The following is a 25,342-nucleotide window of genomic DNA, read 5'->3' on the forward strand; positions in this document are numbered from 1 at the left end:
TTGCAGAGCCCCCGGACCACCCACAGAGGGAGCCATGGACACTGCCCCCTACACAGCCAGAGCTAAACCCACGGTTCGCTGGGAGCATGTGTGTGTTGTTTTCCTTTTAAACTTAATTCAACTTGAAAGGCCTCTTCATCTTATCTTGTGCAAGTGAGCAAGGGAGAGTGTGTGCGTTCAGTGGTGCAATAAATAACCTCTCATTATGAGAAATGTGATGCGTCAGTCCACTAAGCCATTTGGTAACAATAATCTGACATTACAGAAGCTTTTCTGGTGAGACCAGAGATATCTGAGCCACTTCCTTTTCAAACAACTCCAGCTAATGGCTTTCCCTGCTATTAGTGGACTGAGTCCAAGCTATCTTTGATTTGTGGTCACTTGATTGGGTCCTGACAGGGGAGGCTGAGCTTAGCGAGGAGGAATGATCGCCTGCGAACACTGCAGGGTGATACAATTCCTGTGGATCCGGAGGGACCACAAATCTGGAGAAACTTAATTTCTCTGGAGAGAGGAACATATTTGTAAAGGCTTCTCATTCCTAGGCTGGCCCGGTCCTCACTCTGACAGCTCACGTTGGCCCCCTCTGCTTCTCCAATTTTCCTGACACTGGGAATGCTGTCTTGGAGAAAAGGGGTGGCGGGGGGGGAGTCTTCTTCGGTCCTGGGCCACAGAGCCAGAGCCATTTAGAAAATGATCCAGCCGCACAGCCAGGCGAACAGGGCAAACCACCATATCCTTAGGCAAAATGCCAGTCCTCGGAGCGTCCCTGAAACCCTGTCTATGAATTTCAAACTCTGTGTCCAGGGGCCCCAGAGCAATGGCAGCTGGAGGGCAGCAGTGTGTGAGGCCACCGAACTGACTCTCTCTTACTAATAGGAAGAGAGACACCATTTTGTACTGCAAAGATGTATGGCCACCTGCATGCTTCTGGACTAATCCACGGGCCATTACGGGGGGCGGGGGGGGATTGGTGCCATCTGACCTAAAAGAGAACAACAGTAGAGCTTGACACAGTGCTAGGCATGTGGCACACAGGTTGGGAGAAAGAAGACCAGGGGGACGGCTTTGGTTTTGACACTGGAAACCTGGTCTCATTCTCCGAACCCTAACAAAGGTTAACTCAGGCTTAGAAAGGACTTTCTTTTTAATAAACTTTCGATTTGGGAATAATTATAGATTTATAGAAAAGTTACACATAGAGTACATAGCTCCCATATCCCCTTCACCCAGTTTCCACTAACATTAGCCTCTTTCATTATCATGCTACATTTGTCAAAATCAGGAAATTAACATTGGTACAGTACCATCAACTAAACTCCAGACATTACTCGGATTTCACCAGTTTTTCCACTAATGTTCCAAGACCCTGCATGGAATTTAGTCATCGTGTCTCTCTAGCCTCCTCTGTCCTGGGACAGTGTTTCAGTCTTTCCTTGCCTATCATGACCTTGATAATTTTGAAGGGTACTGCACAGGCATTTCAGAGAATGTCCCTTGATTTGGGGGTTGTCTGATGTCTCAGAACAGACTGCAGTTATGGGGGTTGAGGAATACCCAGAGGTGAAGTGCCTGGGAGGAATTATTTTAAAGAACAGGTAGCTGCCTTCAAACTGACCTGCCTGCAAACCAAATTGTGTTTTGTTTGTTCGATCTGTATTTTTAAGAAATTTGGGGCTGAATTATTTCAATTCAGACTTCCGGCTTCCCTTAAGAAACAGAAAGAAGCAATGGCCTGAGACGCCCCCTGCTCGGCCACTGACTGTTGGCCCTCAGCTCCATGGAGACTGGCTGGCTCTGACAGGCTGGGAATCCACCAAACCAGGAGATGGCCTTGTTCGCAGTAGGCAAAAGTACAAACAAGTCATATGAGCAAAGCGGCAAAACCAGGAGGAGAGACGCAGCCAACTTTGGGCCTGGCCAGTGGGACCCTGGTAAGAGAGATCCTCAGGGACCGTAAGTAACCGGATGGTGTTTGTCATAAGATTATGAAACACTGTGGAGCCTGTGGTTCCTGTAATTTGTCTGCCTCAGAGGAGCTAGTGTTTATTGACTTTCTTCTGCTAGAGGCAGAATCATCACTTAGGTTTGCCAGTATTGAAAGTTCTCAGGTTTCTGGAAGAAGCTTGGACTGAAAGAACTGAAATGGGCATCTCTATATTGGTTTTATTCTTAACAACAAAGAGTGCTGTCACAGATTCATGAGAAGTTGATTTAGTCCCTCCCCTTCCACATCTACTTGACCACTAGCTCTCCCTGGAGCCATAGCCAGAGAGAGTTGGTACAATTTTCCTGTTTGTCCCATAAAGAGTAGTTGAGCAGGAAGGCGGGGGAAAGCATTGATTAATGAAAGAGCCAACAAAATACTGGCTGCTCAAGTAACTCTCTTTGCTTTAGCTCAGATTTTCCTTTTCGGAGGAAACTGCAATATCTAGCTTCATAACTCAAATGCATACTTACCGCTTTTTTAAAGCACCAGAAAAATCCAACATAGCATTAAAAAGTCCAAAATTAGAATATTCTCTTGAGGTCTTTGCCCAAAACACAACATCCCATTCCTGGTCCTTTCCTCTCTCCTGCTCTGATACCATTCTTGTGCCCATAGCAACATGTCGCACAGAAACATCACACACACCACACACACACACACACACACACACACACACACACAGCATTTGCTATCTCAACATTTCTGAAAACTTCCTCTTACTTGTTTGAAAGGCTAAGCAAGTAGGAGGGGCTACTACTGCTGAGTAGGAAACAAGATTCGCTAATGAGCATGATGGTCTCTGACCCATTCTCTCAGCAACAATAAAAACGCAGCTACAGTTCAATTTAAGCAAACACCTAAATGCAAATTCAGATTTACCGTATAGAAAATATTAATGTTAAATCCATTCAATAGTCCCTTTTTTAAAGCATTCAGTGTAGAAGTCCTTTACTTAACAAGCTTCTCTCACAACTATTCCAGAAAATGTGTGTTTGTTGTTTTTTTCACAGATTTGATAGCACAGGTACCAAGTGTTCCATAAGCAATGAGCATGATGCAAAACCAGATTCTAGTTTCCTTCAAAAGCTGAACTAAGGAACAGTTTTAATCGGCTACATCTGAAATGCTAAGCAGCCACAAATGATTTGGAAAAATGGACTTCATCTGCCCCCTGCTGTATTCTAGGTAAATGACAAGACTTCCCAATTTAGCCTCAGGAGAAAGTCAAAATTGGCCCATACTACTAGCATCCTTTTCTAGAATACAAAGACTATGTCTGTGACTCACCATTGTATCTCAGCATATAGCATACATAGCTGGAATATAGCAGGTGTCTAAGTGCCAAATGAGTGGACATACAGGTAAGTACACATTCTTATTTATAGTGGATGGTCAGGGACTTTGGCTACAGTATGAAGATATAAAGACAACTGGGGAAAGTTGAAGGCTTATTGGATATTTTATATTAATATTTTATTCTTTTAGAAGTGATGAGTATTGTAGTTGCTAAAAATAAGTCCTGATGGTTTACAGATACATACTGAGGAATTTATAATTGAAATGATATATCTGAGACTTCCCTAAAAATAATTAGGCGCTAAGAAGCAATGGCCTGAGAAGCCCCCTGCTTGGCCACTATTGGCCTTCAGCTCCTTGGAGACTGGCTGGCTCTGACAGGCTGGGAATCCACCAAACCAGGAGATGGCCTTGTTCACAGTAGGCAAAAGTGCAAACAAGTCATATGAGCAAAGTCATAAGGGGGTGGGGGTATATAAATGAAACCAGATTGGCTATGTGCGGATAATTGAGTGATAAGTATATGGCAGATCATTATGCGGTTCTCTCTCCTTTCATATTTGAAAAATCGTCATAATCAAGTCTTTATCTTATTAAGGACATTTTCATTAACTCCTGATTTAATCTGTGCCAGCACTAAACTTCCTTAATCAAGAGAAACAATCCGTAGGTGCGCACACAATGACACCAAAAACAGCCTAGAGCAGTGGTCGGCAAACTGCCGCTCTGTTGACTAATGAGTTTGCCAACCACTGGCCTAGAGGTAAGATCCTGACCATTTACACAGACATGGCAGTAAGCACAGGAATGATCTTGACAGCACACACCAAATCGTTACCTGCAAGGTGGTGGACAGGAAAAAATTCACTTCTTAATATCTGTTTTTAAATGTATTATTATGGGCGATTTTCACCTTCCGTATTAACAGAATCTTGTTTTCTCCATCTATTAGTGCTTTTCCTAACACACCCAAGACGGCTTTCATCTTGAGTTAGGGACATCACTCATCTGTATCTGAAACTTCATATCGATTCTCACACCCTTGGAGATGTGGAGTCTTGAGACACCTTTTTTTGATCAAGTGGTTTCCCAGCCATCTCACAGTACTGTGGTGAGTATAAAAGTGCTAATGTATGTGGAGGTGCTTTACTGAGCCAGGCCAAGGCTGTGATCCCCACTCCTAACCCTTTTTATACATGCCTTTGGGTAATTTTGATCTGGTCAACTGCTAGCTTGAGCTCTGATGAGCCCTAAGTCACGAAACTACAAGAGCACAGTAGTTGTATTACTCTGAAATGTGTCAAGGGTAGATCAATTCCTGTCTCAACTCCAGCAAACAGCACATCTAACGCAGACACTCCTAGATCTGGTACGACTTCGGTAGAGGCAGTGGCAACTCGGTCCTGCTTGGGAAAGCCCTACTTTAGCTTGGTTTGTCCAGGGGCCAACTGCAGGCTCCAGATGCACTCTAAGCGAGACAGTCACCTGAGCAGCAAGCCTGGCCTCGTGGGAAGGTGGTGGCCGGGAGCACGGCTGCCAGCTCTCCACACGGGTTTTCATCACCACCACACATCTGGGACACACGGAAAAACACGCAGGCGCACAGGCCAATTCTGGTCAGTGTGGGGATTTGGGCCATGAATGAAACTGCTGAAACCTAAAAGTGTCTCCAACTGACACCAGCTACCCATGCTAGCAGATAAGCAGCTGGTCAGAAAGCCAATTCCCTCGTTAAAAGACTAAACTGCTTCAAGTGACTTTCTGAAAGGCCATTTTGAATACTTACATAGTGACCACTAACAGCAACATCACAGTGTTTGCCGGTATATTTTTAATAGGTTCTTAACCAAGACCTAAGCTTATTTTGAATCTCATAATAATGAAATAATGTAGTTAACACCAACAGCACTCACACTACAAGGGTAAAGTCCCTTGCCTGTCCAATTCTGGAAGTAAAATAAGAGAAGTAAGCCCAGCTCAGGGTTCTCTGAAAATGTAACCCTTGAAATGAAATACTGTTTTTTTATTCTACAATGTTCACTGAAGCAACTAGCTATCTTCATGAGAAATGTGTAAGGCATGCTTGTAACAGGGTCACAAATGAACTGCCTCTTCCACAAAAGTAAATTGTCTTTTTTTTAAATATATTTTTTATTGATTTCAGAGAGGAAGGGAGAGGAGAAACATCAATGATGAGAATCACTGACCAACCGGGAATCGAACTGTGACCTCCTAGTTCATTGGTCGACATGTAACCACTCTGGCTGGGCCAAGTTATTTGCCTTAACTAGGAAGATAAATCATTTGTCCTAAATTATTTTATTTTTAATCCTCACCCAAGAATATGTTTCCATTGATTTTTAGAGAGGATAGAAGGGAGAGGTAGAGAGAGAAACATCACTGTGAGACGCATCGTTTGGTTGCCTCCCACACCCACCCTGAACCAGGGCCAAGGACTAAGCCCACAACCAAGGTATGTGCCCTTGAATGGAATTGAACCTGGGACCCTGCTCTATCCACTGAGCCAAATCGGCTAGGGCCTAAACTATTTCTTTGTAAAAACCCACCTTGTAATATAGATTACTTAAAAAAAAAAAAAAAAAAAAATTGTACCACAGAAAATGTACTACTTCGGTAAGTTATTTCAGTCAACAGTTTATCTTTAACCCCTTTTATTGCTTCTTGCCTAAAAATGTTCAGAATCTTCCAGCTGAAACCAAAGTGTGTCCTTAGAATCCTTTATAGAAGTAATCTTCTTTGGAGAAAACACACTATTTCCAACAATACTAAAAAATCCAATGGTCTAGATTTCACAACTCTTTAGTTTAAGAAAAAGTAAGCTATGTGTCTTTAATTTCAGAAGAATTGCTGCTATTATACAACAAAATTTTTATTCTTTCATTCATAAAAACAGTCCACAGCATTCATAAAACAGGGTGGTCGAAGAAATAGAGAGAGACACTTTTCAGGTGGATTCTTTATGTTTAAGAACAGATGAGTTGGTATCAATTTAATACAGATGGAAACAAATACAATCCATAGAAAAACAGGAGTTGAAAGGGGGAGGAGATAATATCAACCAAGATAAACTTAGAGTGTTCAGGCATGCAATTCAATATCTGAATTTTCACTTAAAAACCAAAGTAGGTGCTTTAATAGGTGTCCTTAAAGAAGGCTACAAAAATATTGCAAAAATGTTAACCTTACATATATCACCAAAAAAATAAAATAAAATAAATTCTGTGCTACACCAAGGCTAATCACAACAAGTTCTCCCTATCCAAGACAGACACAGAAAAATAACTTTTTACAAGCTTTGCTTAAAGGTACAATACCTTAGAGCTCTCACTTGGGTGTTTCCTGCTCATGCTCTTTTCAATATAAACAAATGTGATTTATGTAATGGAATACATACTTGAAGAATTCCTTAAAAAAAGAATCACAAGTTTCATCTTATATATACAACAAATTTTTAATTATGTACTGAAAATAAATTACAGGAAATAACTTTAAAATGCAACAGAGAACAAAGTCACAATAAACATTCCCATTGGATTCCCTTGGGGGGTGAGATTGCAGTGCTCAAGGAAGATAAATATCACAAATATATCAAAAACTTCAAATAGTTTATGCATTCACACACCGACGTGAGCCACAAACATTCCTTCACAGGGACTGTACTTATTAGCCTACCACAGAACCAGATTTTGCCATAAACTACAAAACTTTTAATACAAAATTGTTATTTATATATTTATAATTCATATACATGCCCTATCTGTGAGTTTAGAAAATAAAAGCTACACACTGTACAGACACTCTTAACTCATAGCTGTAGGCAACATTTTTGGATGAAATTTCTCCAATGAAATTAATGGCATATTTTATGTACATGAAGGCTAAACTGCATAATGACAGTTCAGATTCCCAGATATGCATCTCCTTTTAGGTCAGGTTTATAAATTCCAAAAGGCAAGACAAATGTACACCTCAGAATCACTTTCTTAGCTACAAGAGTTGTCATGTAATTTCTGTGGTTTCTGATACATGCATTTATGTAATACTGGTATTGAAGGCAGTAAAGCAATATATACTTTTAATGTAGTGGCTCAATAAAGGCTTCATTGTCATTCCAATCTGATTCTTTATACAGTGATTCATAGCTTCTCTAAAAATTAAGATTCAATGGGACACTGTGTTAGAAAAACTCTAAATAGATTTCTTAAAATATTTCCCTGAAATATCCTTTTACATAAAACAAATTTCACTAACATTAGCTTAAGTAAAAAGGAAAAGAAAGATTTAAAAACATGGCACAAATGTGCATGATAAACTAATGCTCCTCAGCCAATTTCCATGCCTTAGGAGCCATGAACAGAATGCTTAAAACCAACCAACAATTTTCACACTCTGTGGCAGCCATCTGTGAAGCCAGTTGTACTAAACTACTTCTACAGTTGATTGTAAACTTTGGTTTATTTGTATTTGAGTTCTCATTGTACAGCAAGCATGAACAAGAGGGAGAGTGGAGTCCATGAGGAGATGAACTGTCAGTCTGTCTTTAACCGGGCATGATGAGACACCTGGTCAGTCAGGCCTGCTTTGATAGAGTTTGTTACAGACTGCCTTATGTTTTCCTCCATCAAATTATCACCCAGGGGCTTCAATACCTGTGGTATGAGAAATGTGCAAAACAAATAAAAACATGAGGTAAAAAAAGAGTTACACATAAAAATAGATATAAAAATTCAATTCAAAGCAATGAAGAAAATAACCAGGAATGTGGAAAATAAAAAGATGCTTCTCCCAAAAAAAAAGTTATGATGCTATAAATAATGCAGTTAGACATTTTTTAATGCAACAAAAATCACTTTCCTCTTATTCAAACCATTTACAATTCCTATGAGATGGATGTGCAATTCCATACCCTATTTGCAGCATCAAATCTGGTATGTACACAGCATTTATGCAGACCGGCCCAGACGGTCCTGCTTATTGTCCTACATGTATAAGTGTGAACACTTCAGATAGAGAAAAAAGTTTAAAATACTGTCTAATTTTTCTTCTTGTTATTGTTGGATGGCAGTCTCTGTCGCTGTGCTGATGAAAGAGCACGATGAACCATTCGGCGTCTAGTAACTTCAAACAGTTTGGAAAACACCTAAAACATGGAGTGATTTGTTAGGAGAATCACTGAGAGTGCCTGGAAGTTAGAGTTTAAGACTACAGGAATTTGAGACTTTGTAGGTTTCTCACCTTCCTGGGACTCCTCTGAAGCAACAAAAAAGAGAAATGCAAAAAAAATTTAGATAAGTTTTGTTGACGCAGCACAGACCTTCTCTGACTAGTGATCCCCTTACCTTAAATACACTGAAAATAATTTCACCCACTTGAGATTCTTTCCATTTAATTCAGTGGTTCTCAACCTTTCTAATGCAGCGACCCTTTAATACAGTTCCTCGTATTGTGGTGACCCGCAACCATAAAATTATTTGTTTTGTAATAATAGCACCTCTAAAATCTTAAGAATCAATGCTGTATAGGAGATGACTGGTTTTCAAAAGAAGACATTGTACAATTATTGTAATTCTTGTTGCAGAACATTAGTAATAGTCCAAAATTTTAAAGTGGGTAACACTTTTTTAAAAAGTGAAGTTGTAATAGCTTTTAATCCATCTTCTATTAGAAGGTATCAAAGGAATGTGAAGAACCAGACTTTTAAGACAAAAATTTAAACTTAACAAATATCCAAACATAAGCTTCCAAATCGGACCTGAATAAAAATGAGCATTTCTCTAAAGAATAAATTCAAAATCCAAATTAATATAGTGGGTCACTTTATAAAATAACATTACAAGAAAAGTCACCACCCAATCAACTTTCTAAAAAAAAAAAAAAAAAAAAAAAAAAAAAGGTTTACTTCTTCAGTTTTGCATTTAAAGCCAAAACCAACATGGACCTGCATATTCTAGATTTTCAATTAAGCCCAATACTTCATAGGCCCAAAAATGGTATCTGAAAATGCCTATTTTACTGTCCATCAGTAATAACTGTAGCTTTCATTCTGGTCCTCGACATGATGCTCAAGTATTTCATGATGATCACTTTAATGACAACATCCTTAAATGGAATTTTCTGTACAAAGGAAATTCTAACATACAGTTGGCCAATATACAACATGGCTTTCCTTAGTAGATACATGTCAGGCCCGACTTTGATTTCTGGGTGAAGTAAAGATTATGATTAATAGTTGGTTCTCTGTAGTGCTTTGCTTTGTTCATCAGTATTTCCTTGGTAGAGGTCAAAGGTTTTTTTGGTGTAAGAAATCACTATTGGATTGTTCCTTGTAGTATATCAGCAAATCATCACTATCTTCATGAAAGGCAACAAAGACCTGGATGCCACCTAATATTTTCCCTGGAATATAAGCATGCATTGCTTCTTGCCAATATTAGTAAGAAGCTTCTTTTGCTTTCCTAAAGGTACTGAACTTCCAAACTTCTTTTCCTTACCTTCATAACTTTCACCGATTATATTTCCTCTTCTCAAAGAAAGAAATCCTTAAAGACTTGCCCTGCCCATTGTTTGGCAGAGTTAGGTCTATGATTAAGAATCTGTCCAAAGGATATTACAGATTTAAGCCAACCAAAGCACTCTGAAATTACGACTTTAAAGAAAAAAACTCTCTCCCGTTCACACTTTATATTCAGATTATACATCCAAACAAAACAGAAAAATCCTTTTGACATTTCACATATAAAAGAAAAGTAGGTGTGCAAATATTGTGTGGGGAGGAGGGAGAGTCACAGGGATGAGATTAGTCACTGAAAACCAAAACACAGATACCAACCTGTTCCCACAGTGTTTCAGCAAGCTGATCAATCATTGTTCCAATTTCTCTGAACTCCCCAGAGTATTTAACATATGCCCAAGTACAAAGAGATGTCAGGGCCAAACCCATGACCAGGTTACACAAGACGGCTATAGAGTTTAGACCGATGAAGCCAGTCAGTCCTGAGATTATATACATAGCAAACATGACTGCAAACAGTGTGGCAGGAGTACGAGCAGCATAGAAGATATTTTTGCCATCGTTGTGCTTTATGAAATTTGCATAGGTTTCTTCAATTTCAGCTTCAAGCTGGTCCTGATAACGACGGCAGAATTCATCTCCACCCATTTTTTTAATTGAACGAAACTGTTTAATCGCCACTTCCTTGAGATCCAGGTGTTTTCGTTCCAGATCTGAAGGTGCAATGTAAGGCTTGTCTCCACCACATACCTGTACAGACACGATTACAGCACGAAGGTTACATGCGAGAAATGATTCACACTTGCAAGTTCCCTACTCTTAGTGTTCAGTCTCAAAAAGTCAAACCACCTACATGGTTCAATTTTAAATTTCTTCATAATACCTCACACATAACCATAACCTATTTATTTACAGCCTATATGTTTAACTGACTCAGGCTAAATAAATTTTCCAAATATAACTAATACAAGTAAAGACAAAAATAATTACACCAAAATTTGAACCTGACTTCATTTGACCCACTAATACACCATAAGAGTACGAAAGATTACTGGCAAGGGAGTGGGTAAAAGATAATAAATTAAAAAGGTACTTTAATGTTCAAGTTAGCAAGCTTAGCATAGAAATTGCTAGTGGCCTTAAGCTAGTGTTAATTACATTAGAAGCTATTAATTAACAGCACTATGAATCATGTGTCAGGAAATATTTCAGTACGGCTTATGTAATAACTTACTGCCCATCTCTTGCACTCTATGTGAATTATTTTGTTAGTTAATTTCCAGCAGAATTAGATAACAGAGAATTAGGAAATGATGTAACATAACAATGCATAAGGAGTACAATTTACTTCAATTATTTTACATAATAAAAATCTCACTCTAGCATCAAATTTAAATTTTAGTTACAAACCTGTTCCATATTTCTGCAATAAATCTCTCTTGCTCCTGCTACTGCAGCAAGATTATTAGCTTCAGCTGTTGCCTAAAACAATAAAATATGTGCCAATTTTATGCAAAAAAAGATGACTCTATAAATTCTGATCAACACAGTAAGTTATATACAATAAAGAAGTCTGAAAATGAACCAAAGAAAATATTACCAACTTCCAGTTTTCCTTTTCAATGGAACACTAGATTAAAGGGTATAGTAAAACTCTATCTAGCTTCTAATAGAACTGTCTGCCTAATTTTATTTTTCTTAGGTTTGTTAAAATGGGTTTATAAAAAATACCACATATGCTCAGGAAATTATAGGCAATTAAGTAAACACAAACCTAAAATGCATCAAGTCTTCAGATGTAAAGAATCAAGTATTACCCACTATGGTTCTCTCTCTCATAATCAATATTGCACAAGGGATATTTTTAAATGCACAAAATTGCTTATTGGGTGAGTTTTATAAGAAAATACTACTTAGTCCACCATAAAATGGAGAAATTGCCTGAGGTAGCATTAGAAGTAGCTCTAAATCATTAATACAAAAAGAAAATAAGACTTATTTCAAACAACATTCACTGTCAAAGATGCAGAGGAAAGGAGAAGCACGGTCCAGAGGCCCATTTTAAGCTAGCTTCTGCAACAGAATATTTCCTACACTTTCTGAGCAACTAAAGGGAAGGTACTGAGGATTCTTATTTCTGGTGGCCTGTGTGCAAGGTCTGCAATCTGTAGTTACCAAAAACCTCAGGACCCATGACAAGTACTGCTTTAAATATCTGATATGTACATGCATGCAAAGAAGTACCACCCCATTTCCAGCATTTATCTCTAAAGCAAAGATTTTCTTTCTCTTTCACAAATAAACATATGTATAACACACACACTACCTGAAGCATGGACTTTGGATGTGGAAGTTCCTCTCCTTGATAAATTTTAATGTAAGCCTAAAAATAAAGAAGACTTGTTATATTGATAGGTTATGCAATTTAGCTCTATAATCCAAAAGAAAGACATAATCATTAAATATAAAAACAATCCACACTATTAAAAGGAAAACCTAGACTTTAAAAATCCAGTCTCATTCCAACAAAATTAACCCTATGCTCAATATTATTAAATATATTAATTGATTTCAGAGAGAAAGGGAGAGGGTTAGAAAAATAGAAACATCAATGATGAGAGAGAATTACTGATTGGCTGCCTCCTGCACACTCCCTCCTGGGGATGTGCTCTTTGCCAGAATCGAACCTAGGACCCTGCAGTCTGCAGACCAATGCTCTATCCACTAAGCCACACCGGCTAGGGCTCAACATTATTAAATGCTTATGTTGCTAAATGATATCCTGGAGAAATGTTTCTAAATATAATTTCAACATGTATAAAAGTTATTTCTCATATTTCAAAGTTATATATAAAATGCCATCCACTTTATGAAAAGAAACACATAATTCTCCCCTACTACCAATGCTTCAACTAAATATGTTAGAAAACATTATAATTCAGTACTTTACTTTAACCAGCTTAAATTATCTCAGTTAAAAAAAAAAAATTATGTAATTGTGGTTTAAGAGTAAGAAGGCAAGATGAGAGTTTTTAGTAAGTCCATATAGGAATCTTTCATCTCTACTTTCTATTGATTAAATTAAGTCATAATTAAACAAAGACAGTATGTATAAAAGGACCAAAAACACACTCTTAGTTAACTGTGTTTTCCCTTCCATTTATCCATAACTACTATGAATAAATACAACCCTCTACAAGGTCTTACTTTGTCTATCAAGCTATAAAATTTGAAAAGAACAGAGGGAAAAAAACCTACAAATAATTTTAGCTACAAATAACTTGCGCTCAGAAACCAGTTCTGATACTTTCAGCTGCTCTTATCAAGTCCTCAGAACTCTGAGAAAAGGCCTTTGTAAGCACTCAAGATGGAGAATTATGCTCCCAATCCCTACTGTCATTCACAAATGACAGAGTGGTATTACAATACAGTGAATGGTTCTTCTCTCCATATCAGAGCTGGAGAACAAGTAGGATAGTTCTGTAAATAAATCACTGTCCAGAAGACACAAGGTGTCTACTAGAATGTTAAATATCCTTAAACGTTGATATACCAAATTCAAGGCAGACAAATTATAAATATTATACTTTTGCTTTAAAATAGGAAACAAAGTCATTTAATGTCAGAGTTTTCCTACCTTAAAATATTCTACAAGATCTCTACAAGTGACTTTAGATCCACTTATCTCTTTTTCTACCAAATTTTCAGGGGCAAGCAGCAATGGAACCAGATTTCGAAGCTCTCGTTTAAAGTCTTCATCAATATCTAGTGAACATGAAATTAGTCAACATATTAGTTCAAAAAGCTAAGAACTACCCATTGTTAAGAGCTCATAAAATTCTATTTCATGAATAAGAGTTCACAGTATCTATTATTTAAGTAGATGCATTTTAAACTCATCCAAACATGTCATCTCCTAGAAAAAATACAGCACCCCTGACATTGCCCCTCACACCCCAAGATTTCTTTCAGTCAAATAATAAAGTGTAGACTACACAAACAAATCCCACATTAAGTATTAACTAAACTATCCCTTTCAGAAGGCAAATAATTCAAAAATTTGTATTAAATTTTAAGATTTTTCCCAATCATACTGTAAAAGCTTCATCAATCTTCAAGCCTTTTACCATGATTCTCAAAATAATCCAAAAACAAACATAATAAAGTTATACTATCACCCCTGAAAAGGAGAAACTTAAATCTGGTTGCATCAATACAGTACATTGGTAAAGCTTTTTAGCAGAAAGCAACCAGATGAAATACTTAAATGTTCCAAGCCTTCAGAACTTTTAGGACATCAGTGCTGAGCAACAGACCACATTATAAAATGTTAATCAGTATGATAGCTATTTGCAAAAAACCAATGGAAAGCTAGAAAGACCACACAGAGCATTATAATCATATCATTAACAATGCATCAAAATGTCCTCCAGTATAAAACACAAAATTTAAGGAATCATGTACTTTTTAAAAACTTTCAGCCCCTAAAAAATAAGTTCTGATTTTAGCAAGAATGGGAATTCCCACCTTTCAATCTCCCATCAAAACTAGGATTAGTTGCAACTTTAAGACCAGGATGTGGTAAAAGGAAGCAACCAAGATTTGAGAAACAATTGTGAATGTGCTTCCTTACATTCTGTAGCTCTTCATGCTGATTTTGCTTTACCTGAGGGCAGAAGGAGACAGAATGAAGGTGCAAACAGGAGCAAAAAACTTTTTAAAGAAAACACACACATACTCACATGCATGCACACTTAACTCAGATGCTATTCCAGATAGGTGTTTGACCACATAAAATTTTACTAAAGATCCATTTCTGACACTTTGGTAAGACCCCACTTTGTCTTAAACCAGAAAAGTTGTTTTTTCCCCCTATGTTAGCTGCCAAGGACATGAAAAAAATAAAAAATTAACAATTAACCATAATATCTAACACCAGAATAATAAGTCCTAGTTGAGATTTATGAACCAGGTAAGAAATTAAGAATCTTCCTTTAAAGTACTTACAATGGCAAAGAGAAAAACAAAGTATTACTCTGCCTACAAATAAAAGGGTCAAAGAATAGCTAAAGTGAATCACTCCAGTGCAGTCCAAAGAACCTTAGAAATATGTTAGGATTTCAGCTCTCAGTCCCAATGATTATTTACGATTAATGCTAGTTATCAATGTTTGGGGAAGAGAGATTGCTCTGTCTTTTCTGGAAGAAAACCTTAACTTTAGATTTTTAATAACTATTTATCCCAATATAACTTCTCAAAAATCATTCTAAAAAACATTCCAAAATACCCCATTCATAATCAACAAAACCTGGAAATTACCTAAATCACTATCAAAAGTAGAACTGAAAAATCATTGTTTATTCATACAATGGAATACTGCATAGCAATAAGAATAAATTAACTAAGCTACATGCAACAGTATGGATTAATCTCAGAAACATAATAATAGACAAAAGAAGTTATTCACAAACAAATACATACTGTATATGATTCCCTTCATAAAAAGTATAAAAACAAAGCCAGTTAGAGGTCAATATACTGGTAGAGGGTTTGGGGCTGGGGGAAGGGTGGGTGTCAGTGCATGGAGGTGGGTGATTCAGAATGCCAGTAACATGGTGGCTATGTTTAATTTGTACAAATTCATCAAGCTACACACTGATGATTTTAAGCACTTTTCTATGTCACTTCAGTAAGACACTAAAAATCCTTCTTGGCTTTGAAGTACATAATTCTGAGTTTAGGCAGTATGCCTAATGTGCTGTGTGTTAATTTCTTCTGAACAAACCAGAGAAAATTCTAGATGACTAAAATGATTTCCAACAGTAGAGTCTAAAAATAAAAATGCCTTTCAAATAATCCAAGATTGAGGAGCCGATTTTAATCTCATTTTAGAAATAAGACAACTATATTGTACCCAAAGTTTATGAGTGCAGTTGAGAAACTAAATGTGTCATCACATAGGCAAAGAAAATTGTATTAATCAAGACAGAACCCTCTTTTGTGTAGGTGAGTTGGTGGGTAATATCTGACATAAGGGTTTCCCAAATAATGCCATGGAGGGAACCTTTAGGAATAAAGGATCATGTTGGTGAGGTTATTTTCCAGGAATGCCTTGGTGTGGCATATTCCATGAGCCAGGAGACTGGGATATTCAGGTTGTAGTCCAGTTATCAATAATTAGTTGAAGTGATCAAAAGCAAGTCACTTTTCTGGGTTCTAGTTTTGCTATATATATATCTTTTAAAAAGAAGACTGAACTAGATGATATTTAAGATCCCTTTCTAGCTCCATATGCTATCATTCTATGAGATAATTCCTTGGAGAGATGGCCTCACATTGTCTGTGCTCAATGCATGCACATTACATTATCCAGTCTGTCCCAAATGTTCAGAAGATCAGCTGGGCCAGAGAGGAACATGCATGCAATCTAAGTAGGTAAGTAAGTCATTGTCCTCTTTTCACCAATTATGTATGGAGTCATCTGAGCTAATTTGGGATACTCAATTTATTCCAAGGATACCTAGAGATTGGTAGTCTAAGCAGCAGTTCAGGAAGCCCACTCCTTCACCTGGCTTGGCATTTACACTCTCCTAAGAAGTGGGGCTTACCTGCAATCTCTTTTCAAGGAATTGTTTTCCACCTTCCAAACCATATGAATGTTCATAAGGGTAACTCCAATCTCGAATCAAAAACATTAATGTCTATACACAGGGGGGAAAAAGAAATAATTTATTTTACAAAATCTTACAAAAAAAGCCACTACTTTAACAACTGAAGCCGAATAAGGCCCTAAACAATCCTCATAAAAATTTGTAGTATTAAATGGTTAATACTGCTCATAGTTATATCAAGGGCCTACCTAAACTAATACTCCCAGATCATATACCACCAAGCAATTGCCTCCATTTGAGAACTTCGCTATGTTTGAAGAGCCACCACAAGCAATAATGCAGGTTTTTAAAAATTAACTCCCCACCCAAAATGTCTCCAGACACTGGCAAATATCCCCATGGTGGTAAAAATACCCCAACTCAGAAAAAAAGGAAACAGGCCCAATAGAGTGTATTTCATCCATATACACAAAATGAAGCTATAACCAGCCCAAATATTTCATATAAGTAATCACTTGAGCAAGACAAGACTGAGGCAGAATTGTTTTTAATTAATCTCTGTCATGAAAGGGCTCCACAGAAGCAAGCAAAGCAAATACTTCTAAAATAACTCCACCCACATTAATTTCTGACAATATTCTGTACCTATCATTTAAACAACAAGGGCATAAAAGAGCAGAAGGGGGGAGAAATATAAATAATTCCCTATGAAACCAAAATAAAGAACAGGATTAACCTCAACTTACAATACACCACACCAAAGAAACCTATGCTATTTTGTAGTAGTTTATCATGTTAAAAGAAATTTAAGTGACTTTCTTTAAGTCTTAGAATTAAATAATATTTAATTAAGAATCTACAGTCATTTTTTCTATTTCCTACTAGTATTTGGTTAGCCTACTATTGATAAGTTGGTGATAACATTACCATAAATTAATATCAATTCTGCTGAATCTATTGCTAAAAATAAGTTTGTTGTAATGACCTCATGTTTTCAGTTACAAATGAGATGACTTGATAGCTGTCCATAGGTAACTTTTAAAAAAATGATAAAATATTTATTTACCTGAAATGGTTTCTGGTAGATTTCTTCCATTGCAAGCCTGCCATACTCTGTAAATAACTATTAAATCAAGTTATTTAAAATAATGCCTCCAAAGAGATTGAAAGAAGACATCTATAAAACTGTTTTACATCAGACCACTAGATGTCAGATATCACTTGAAAGCCAAGCATTTAATTTTCTAATATACTGGGTGGGTATATATTAAAATTTAATTAATAAAAAGTTTAATGAATAAGAAGTCGTACATCCGTTTAAAATCATGCAGTATTCAATCTTCTTACAATGTTATAGGCTTTTAGGGGTAAAGTCACAATAAAGTAGGAATTAAATTTTCAATACTTGGACATACATTAAGTCTTACGTACTTGCAAGTGCTGAAGATCATCTTCTTGAATATTCTGAGACAAATTATATACCTGTTAAAACAAAATTTGTTTTTACTGGCATTTTATTTTTGAATACCCAGCTGTGTATAGTTTTACTTGTGGAAATAAAGGCTATTTTATACCTCAGTACAAATGAATCACTTAGCCACTCACTATATTAATCTGTGGCACATGAAAAGGATATTTTCTCTTTTCCTAATAGGATAAAACATTCAGAGGAAAACAGTGGTAGTAAACTGTAAAAATCATGAATACATGCATATGGGGCCTAAAAAGTGGCAGACTTTTAAAAAGGTATATTAAGTAGTAAGTTTCTATTTTCCTTCTCAAGGTTACTCTAAAATATTATGAAACAGGTTTTTTTTAAATAAATATTGTTTCCAAAATTATTTTTCCTAAGTCAATGAATGTGAGGGGCATAGTTCTACAGAGATAAATTCCTCCCTGATACCAGTACAATCACAGTATATAGCTGACAGTAACTCGGTGGTGTCTCAACTACCATCGACTCTAATATAGCTCTCTTTTTATATAAGTAAACTCATCAGACTAAACAATTTAACATGAAAATTTCAACAGCCTGTGCTAACTGAAAAAAAAAAAAAAATAGCAGTAGGTGGCACTCTTGCCCTTTCTGAAATTCTTAGGAAGCTTTCCATAGACCAGAGCTGATAATGGAAGGTCTAAGTACTCTCAAGGAAGGAAAATTGGAGAAAAGATTCACTAGGTCCAGTCCTTCTGGCTCAGGTCTTTATAAGGTGACCTAGGCCACCACAGGAGAAAAATGGATGTCCACAGATGTCACTCTGCTAAGAAATAATGTTGTCTAAGAAAACAGGGTTGCTCCAAAGATAGAACAATTTGTTCTAACAGCAAATGAGTGATAATCTAGCTGAATCACTTGGAAGTCAAGAATATAAACAGCCAATATAGGTCAGCAAAATTAAAATAATATCCTCAGCTGACTAACTCCAAACAGAGTACTTAAAAAAGTAACTAATGACTGAGGTGATTAAACTCTAGATTTAAACTTAAAACCAAGAAAAGAAAGAAAGAAAGAAAGAAACTTAAAACCAAAAGCATGACCAACCTATTTTTACCACATGGGCCTTAACTTTTAGATAAGAGGTCCAGATCCTTTCATTGTCTGAGCCAGGTTGCAAATAGCAATGAGAGGATTTGTTCATTTAGATCATTAGTACTTAACATACTGTGTTGCACTTAATAGAGGCTCAATAATTATTTGTTGAAAGAATAGATAAAAAGAGGATCAATTTGTCATTGATCTATCAGCCAGACAGCTTATATAAAGAAGGTGAGAAATCTAGCCTCAAAGATCAGGAGGAAAGCAATAATAAAAAAATAACTTTAATCTTCTTGGTTATTAATAGTTTACAAAGCACTTTCTTATTGCATTATCTCATTTAGATCTCATATCTGACTGCACATAACCACCACATGTGAGATAGGCAAGATGGGTAAAATACTCATTTCATAGATAAGAGTGGATGAGTGACTGTAAATGATTGTCCAAAACCAGGCCTTCTACTACCATAAAACTAAATAAACAAACAAGAGAAAACCATGGTACAAGTTTTAGGACAGAGAACTCCACTCCACATTATATTTTAAGGCAAGCCACAATGCCAGCTAATCTGAAGGGCTATCCTGTGATAATATAAACACAAAGATGTGGCTTCTGCTTTCCTAAAGGGATTAGCAGTTCTGCCACCTTGCAAGATTTTTTAGAGAAAAAGAGGTTGAACAAAATGGACAAAGGAGACTGAGGATCCCCAAGTTGACAGTGACAGATATCACAAGCCCTATAATAAATAGAAGCCAGGTTGAAAAATACTCCTCTTTTATCTCATAATATACAAAACTTCTTTCCACTCAGACAGCTAGATACTTCAAATTGAGGAAGTATGGAAATAGGAACTTCCAGACTGGTCATTTGTTCCAGATATTACTGGAAAGCAAAACAAAAATTCCAAGACTGTGACAGCATCACCTATAACCTACCACTGAGAAGAAACATTTCTTATGTCAGGAGTACATATCTGGCAGTCATATGACTGAAATCCAACTAAAGATAACATGCAATAACTTTTCCTTTAAAAAAAAAAAAGGCATCAGATACTATGAAGAAAAACCAAAGGAATTGGCTATTGGTTTATTACTTTCTTGGCAAGCACGCAAAGTATGAAATTTTATACTGTGAGCCAGAACAGCAAGCATGAAATGTAAATAGCTCTAACTTTAACCCTTTTTTCTCCGATCAAAAGGCATTTTGAGGAAGAGGAAAGGTATTAGGCTGATCTGAACCAATCATACCACAGCATCTTGTGTCTCACCTGGACTGAGCTAGTCATAGTGCTCAGAGCAAACACTGTTGCACAGTCTTTGATTGTTGACTGGCTATCAAAGGCACCCTGAGTATCCATTAGCAGCACAGCCACCTAGAAATTTAAAAGTTTAAAATACTAAGTAAAATATTCACCAATAGTGGATTAAAAAATCTATATATATAAAAGCCTAAGCAACCGTTCTAACCTAATGAAGAGAACAACCGGCCAACCAGTCACTATGACAGGCGCTGACTACCAGAGGGCAGATGCTCAGCACAGGAGCTGCCCCCTGGTGATCAGTGCACTCCCACAAGGAGAGCGCTGCTCAGCCAGAAGCTGGGCTCATGGCTGGCAAGCGCAGCTGCTGCAGTAGGAGCCTCTCCCAACTCTGCGGCAGCGCTACCAAGTGGCGGCAGCAGGCACAGTGGGCCGGGATGAGTGCGAGCAGTGTGGTGCCTGGCCCCGGCTCAGGCTCTTCCCTAGCCGCCTGCCACTTGGCGCACTGCTACATCCCCCAAGGAGTCCTAGATTGCAAGAGGGCGCAGGCCAAGCGGAGGGACCCCCTTCCACCCAACCTCGCCCCCCCCCCATGCACGAATCTGTGCACCAGGCCTCTAGTCAAACATAAAATGATAAATGCTAAAATCAGTAATTAGGACAAGAAAAGTACTCTAAGTTACTATCTCACAGATTTTGACATAATAATCCATATATAAGGTAGGGCAAAAGTAGGTTTGCAGTTGAGAATACATAAAAACAGAGTTTATTCTTTTATTATTATTTATTAATTCTTGAGTTACCTTTCATATGAACAGCTGTAAACCTATTTTTGCCCAACACTGTAAGTTAAAGTTATCAGACATTAATAGTTCTGTGTTGTTTTAACCTTTAATACCAGAAAATAGCTCACGAAAGAATACGGGAGAAAAAACACAGTAAGTATAAATAATATTTTACTTTTGTTCCATCAGGTCTGTCAATCACAAACACTTCATTCCAGACTTGTATGCCTGTTGTTTCTCTTTCACAACCACCTCGCCATGTAAAGCCAGTCAATGGTTCATTGTTTCCACCCATCCAACTTTGAGGATCCTGTAAAAGTCAAGCATAAATGTAAAATAAAACAAAAAATTAAGAACTAGAAAGAAATATAAAATCAGCCACTCTTTATTTTACAGATGAGGAAGGTAAATCCAGTGAGATTAAAATACACTGGAATATTACACAAGCAGTTACAAAAGCAGTCCCAAATCTCATCTGAGGTGGTCCATCAGCTGTGGTCTCTCTCACACCTAAACCCTCTCAAATCTGCTCACATTTTCACTCTCTATACTTCTAGATAAGTGGAGTCACACCACTTTTCCCCATTTTGGAAAGCTTTCTTATCCTATATAATAAAAGCCTAATATGTTAAGTGTCCAACTGTTCAACCGTTCAACCAGTCACTATGACATGCACTGACCACCAGGGGGCAGATGCTCCAACTGGTAGGTTAGCTTGCTGCTGGGGTCCGGCCAATCAGGACTGGGCAAGACAGGCCAGATACGCCCTGGAGCCCTCCCTCAGTCCTTCCCCTGCCCCGACCATGCACCAGTGGTTCCCTTGGCATGGCCTGCACCCATGCACAATGTCAGAGAGCTGGTTTCGGTCTGATCCCCACAGGCCAGGCTGAGGGAGCTACCAGTGCACGAATCTGTGCACCGGACCACTAGTGTTTAATAATCATAAAAAATAGCTACCATCTATTTTGACATTTCTTATACAGATAAGCAAAACTAAGTTCCAGACAGAATGATGTCAGGGACCAAGAGTCGGTCAAAGGATTAACTCTGACCTTCAGTAAGTTACTGTAACTAGGCCCACTTCCTCTTGCCTGAGGACAAAGCATTTCTTCTGTAGCCGCCCTTCAACTGCCACACCCTTTATCTATAGTTACGACTTTAGCCGATTATCTAGGTCAGCCCCCACCCCTCCTAGGCATCCACCCTTCTAGAAATCACATATAAGGAACGCTGTAAAAATAAAGTTTTGAGGCTTGATCAGAAACCCCTTTGTCTTGCCTCCATTCTTTGCATCCCTTGTCTGTCTCTCATTCTCTTAGGTGCGCCGCCTCGGTACCCCCGTTAGAAGACCCCGCTGGCCGGGGAAAGAATGACTGTCAAAAACAGTGTATCTCTCTTAGAATAACTTACACTAAAATGTTTTCGCACTACCTTAATGTTCTCTTTAAAAAAATAACGACTTTAAAAATAACCACAAGACTCGTTTGGAATCTGATTCAAACAATCCAACTGTAAAAGTCTCTTTCAAATCCTAAAGGAAATCTGAACCTAGAGTGGATATTATATTAGATGGTATTAAATCAGAACAAAGTTGATTCTTTGCTATGATAATAGTATTATGGTTATGTTATTAATAATAACATTAACAGAGTCCTTTTCTGTTAAACATGCATGTATTTATGGTGAAAGGCTATATCTGCCATTTGCTTAAAAATGTTACAGCAAAAACAAAAAAGAATTGCCTAGCCGGCATGGCATGGCTCAATGGTTGAGCGTTGACGTATGAACCAGAAAGTCATGGTTCAATTCCTGGTAAGGGCACATTTAAAAAAAAAGAACAAGTGTAACAAACAAAACAGTTGCAAACGTAAGATATATTAATCCAACTATATCAATAATCATTTTAGATATGCATGATCTAAAATAAAGCAATTAAAAAACAGATGTCACTGTGGATAAAAAAGACCCAACTATTTGTTGTCTACAAAAAACACACATAGTTTAAATATAAAGACACAGGTAGGTTCAAAGTAAGAAAATTAAGGAAGATATATCATGCAACCACTAATGAAACAAAAGCTAGAGTAGCTGTACTAATTTCAGACAGAGCTGACTTCAGAACAAGGAAATTATCAGCATAAAGCGTAGTATTACATATAATAAAGGAGTCAATTCTCTAAGAAAACTTAACAATCCTTAAAGTGTATGTACTTCACAACAAAGCATCAAAATATGTGAGGCAATACTGAACCAACATCCCTCAATTAGTAACTGACAAATGCAGCAGACAAAAATCAGTAAGGATATAACTGAACTGAATAGCACCAGTAATCAAGTGAATCTTACTAGAATTACAGAACATTTCATCCAACAACAAAATGCACATTCCTCTCAGACTCACACAGAACATTCACCCAAATAGACCACATTCTGGGGCTAAAAACAAATTAAAAGGAATAGATTATACAAAGTATGCTCTCAGACTACAATGGAATTAAACTAGAAACCAATAATATCAGGGCTGAAAACCCCAAAATAATTGGCGTCTAAACAACACACTGTGAAATAACATAGGGGTCAATAGAAATTTTTTAAATATTTGAACTAAAAACAAAAATACAACTCATGAGAATGTGTGAAATGCAGAAAAAGCAGTGCTTAGAGGAGAATTTATAGCATTGGGTGCACACATTAGGAAGGAAGATAGAACTAAAACTAGTCATCTAAATGTCCACCTTAAGAAATTAGAAAAGCAATATAACCTAAAGCAAGCAGAATACAGGTAGAGCAGAAACCAATAAAACTGAAAAGAAAAAAAAACAGGCTATCAATAGGAAAAAAAAAAAATCAATGAAATCAAAATATGTTCCTTTGAAAAGATCAATGAACTTTATTTGAGAGAAAAGACAAGTTAATAATATCAGAAATCAAAGAGTTAAAATTATTAATTGATGGACATCAAAAAGATAATAAAGTAATAGTAACAACAACTCTATGCCCACAATTCTGATAGCTTAGTTAGAATGGACCAATTCTTTGAAAGAAACAAACTACCAAACTACATATACAAAAATAGGATTATCTGAATAGGCCTATATCTACTAAAGAAATTTAATGAATAATTAATAGCTTTCTAAAAAATTAATGAACTAAAGCCCAATTTCACTGGTGAATTCTACTAAACATCTGAAGAAGAAATAGCATCATTTCTCTATAAACTCTTCCAGGAAATAGAAGCAGAGGAAATACTTCCTAACTAATTCTATGAGGCCAGCATTATCTTAATACCAAAATTGGCTAGACATTACAAGTAAGAAAAACTAAAGATCAATATATCTCATGAACACAGATACAAAAATACTCAGCAAAATATTAGCAAATTGAATCCAACAATGTATTAAAAAAATTATACTGTATACCACAACTAAGTCAGATTTATTCAGGGATGTAAGACTGACTCAATATTCAAAAAATTATAATCCATCACATCAACTGAATAAAGAAAAATCACGTGATCATATCAATAGATGCAAAAGAAAGCATTTGACAAAACCCAATATCCATTTATGATTTAAAACAAAACAAAAAACTCACAGCAGACTAGGAATAGAGAGGAACACCTTGAACGTGACTTTTTTAAATTTACCAAAAAAATCTACAGCTAACACCATACATAGTGTTGAGAACCTAGATGCTTTCATTAGGATGTCTGCTCTTATAATTTGTTCTCAACATTGTACTGGAGGTTCTAGCCAGGAAAATTAGCCAAGAAAGATAGATAAAAGGTATTCAGATTGGAAAAGAAAAAGTAAAACTGTATGTACAGATGAAATGATCTTATATACAGAAGACTCTAAAGCAGTGGTTCTCAAATTTTCTAATGCCGCGACCCTTTAATACAGTTCCTCATGTTGTGGTGACCCCCAACCATAAAATTATTTTTGTTGCTACTTCATAACTGTAATTTTGCTACTGTGATGAATAGTAATATAAATATCTGTGTTTTCCGATGGTCTTAGGCGACCCTGCTAGGGGTTCTGACCATCGGAAAACACAGATATTTACATTACTATTCATTAACAGTAGCAAAATTACAGTTATGCAGTAGCAACGAAAATAATTTTATGGTTGGGGGTCATTATAATATGAGGAACTGTATTAAAGGGTCGCGGCATTAGGAAGGTTGAGAACCACTGCTCTAAAAAATCAACTAAAAAACTATTGGAACTAATAAATGAGTTGAGCAAAGTTGCAAGATATAAGATCAATGTACAGAAATCAATTGTATTTCTATAAACTTGCAATGAACAATCTGAAAATGAAATTAAGAA

The 25,342-nt window shown here is 36.9% G+C and overlaps 1 protein-coding gene and 1 long non-coding RNA gene across 8 annotated transcripts in view; one reads left to right on the forward strand and one right to left on the reverse strand.

The window, feature by feature from the left end:
• The first annotated feature begins 33 nt into the window (after positions 1-33).
• Positions 34-21,281, forward strand: LOC129151810 (uncharacterized). 2 transcript variants are annotated; one of them, XR_008558452.1, is made up of 5 exons: positions 34-88; positions 1,716-1,934; positions 3,001-3,175; positions 4,239-4,397; positions 21,201-21,281. It is a non-coding gene; the product is annotated as an uncharacterized LOC129151810 (long non-coding RNA). The 2 variants fall into 2 exon arrangements; XR_008558453.1 differs by lacking the exon at positions 21,201-21,281 and adding an exon at positions 5,451-5,467.
• ATL2 (atlastin GTPase 2) overlaps positions 6,249-25,342 on the reverse strand; it is a 45,886-nt gene continuing 26,792 nt past the window's right edge. For 4 of the 6 annotated variants that reach the window (XM_008162229.3, XM_028140097.2, XM_054727874.1 and 1 more), the window contains 11 exons: positions 21,187-21,321; positions 20,236-20,340; positions 17,861-17,911; positions 17,496-17,552; positions 16,427-16,519; positions 14,346-14,484; positions 13,456-13,583; positions 12,145-12,201; positions 11,229-11,300; positions 10,137-10,568; positions 6,249-7,956 (listed from right to left, as the gene is read on the reverse strand). In XM_008162229.3, coding sequence (XP_008160451.2) covers positions 7,837-7,956; positions 10,137-10,568; positions 11,229-11,300; positions 12,145-12,201; positions 13,456-13,583; positions 14,346-14,484; positions 16,427-16,519; positions 17,496-17,552; positions 17,861-17,911; positions 20,236-20,340; positions 21,187-21,321 — 1,389 coding nt within the window. In that variant the 3' untranslated portion in view covers positions 6,249-7,836. The other 2 variants (XM_028140087.2, XM_054727875.1) reach the window with 2 other exon arrangements.

Source organism: Eptesicus fuscus, chromosome 16, assembly GCF_027574615.1.
Source record: "Eptesicus fuscus isolate TK198812 chromosome 16, DD_ASM_mEF_20220401, whole genome shotgun sequence".
NCBI lineage: Eukaryota > Metazoa > Chordata > Mammalia > Chiroptera > Vespertilionidae > Eptesicus > Eptesicus fuscus.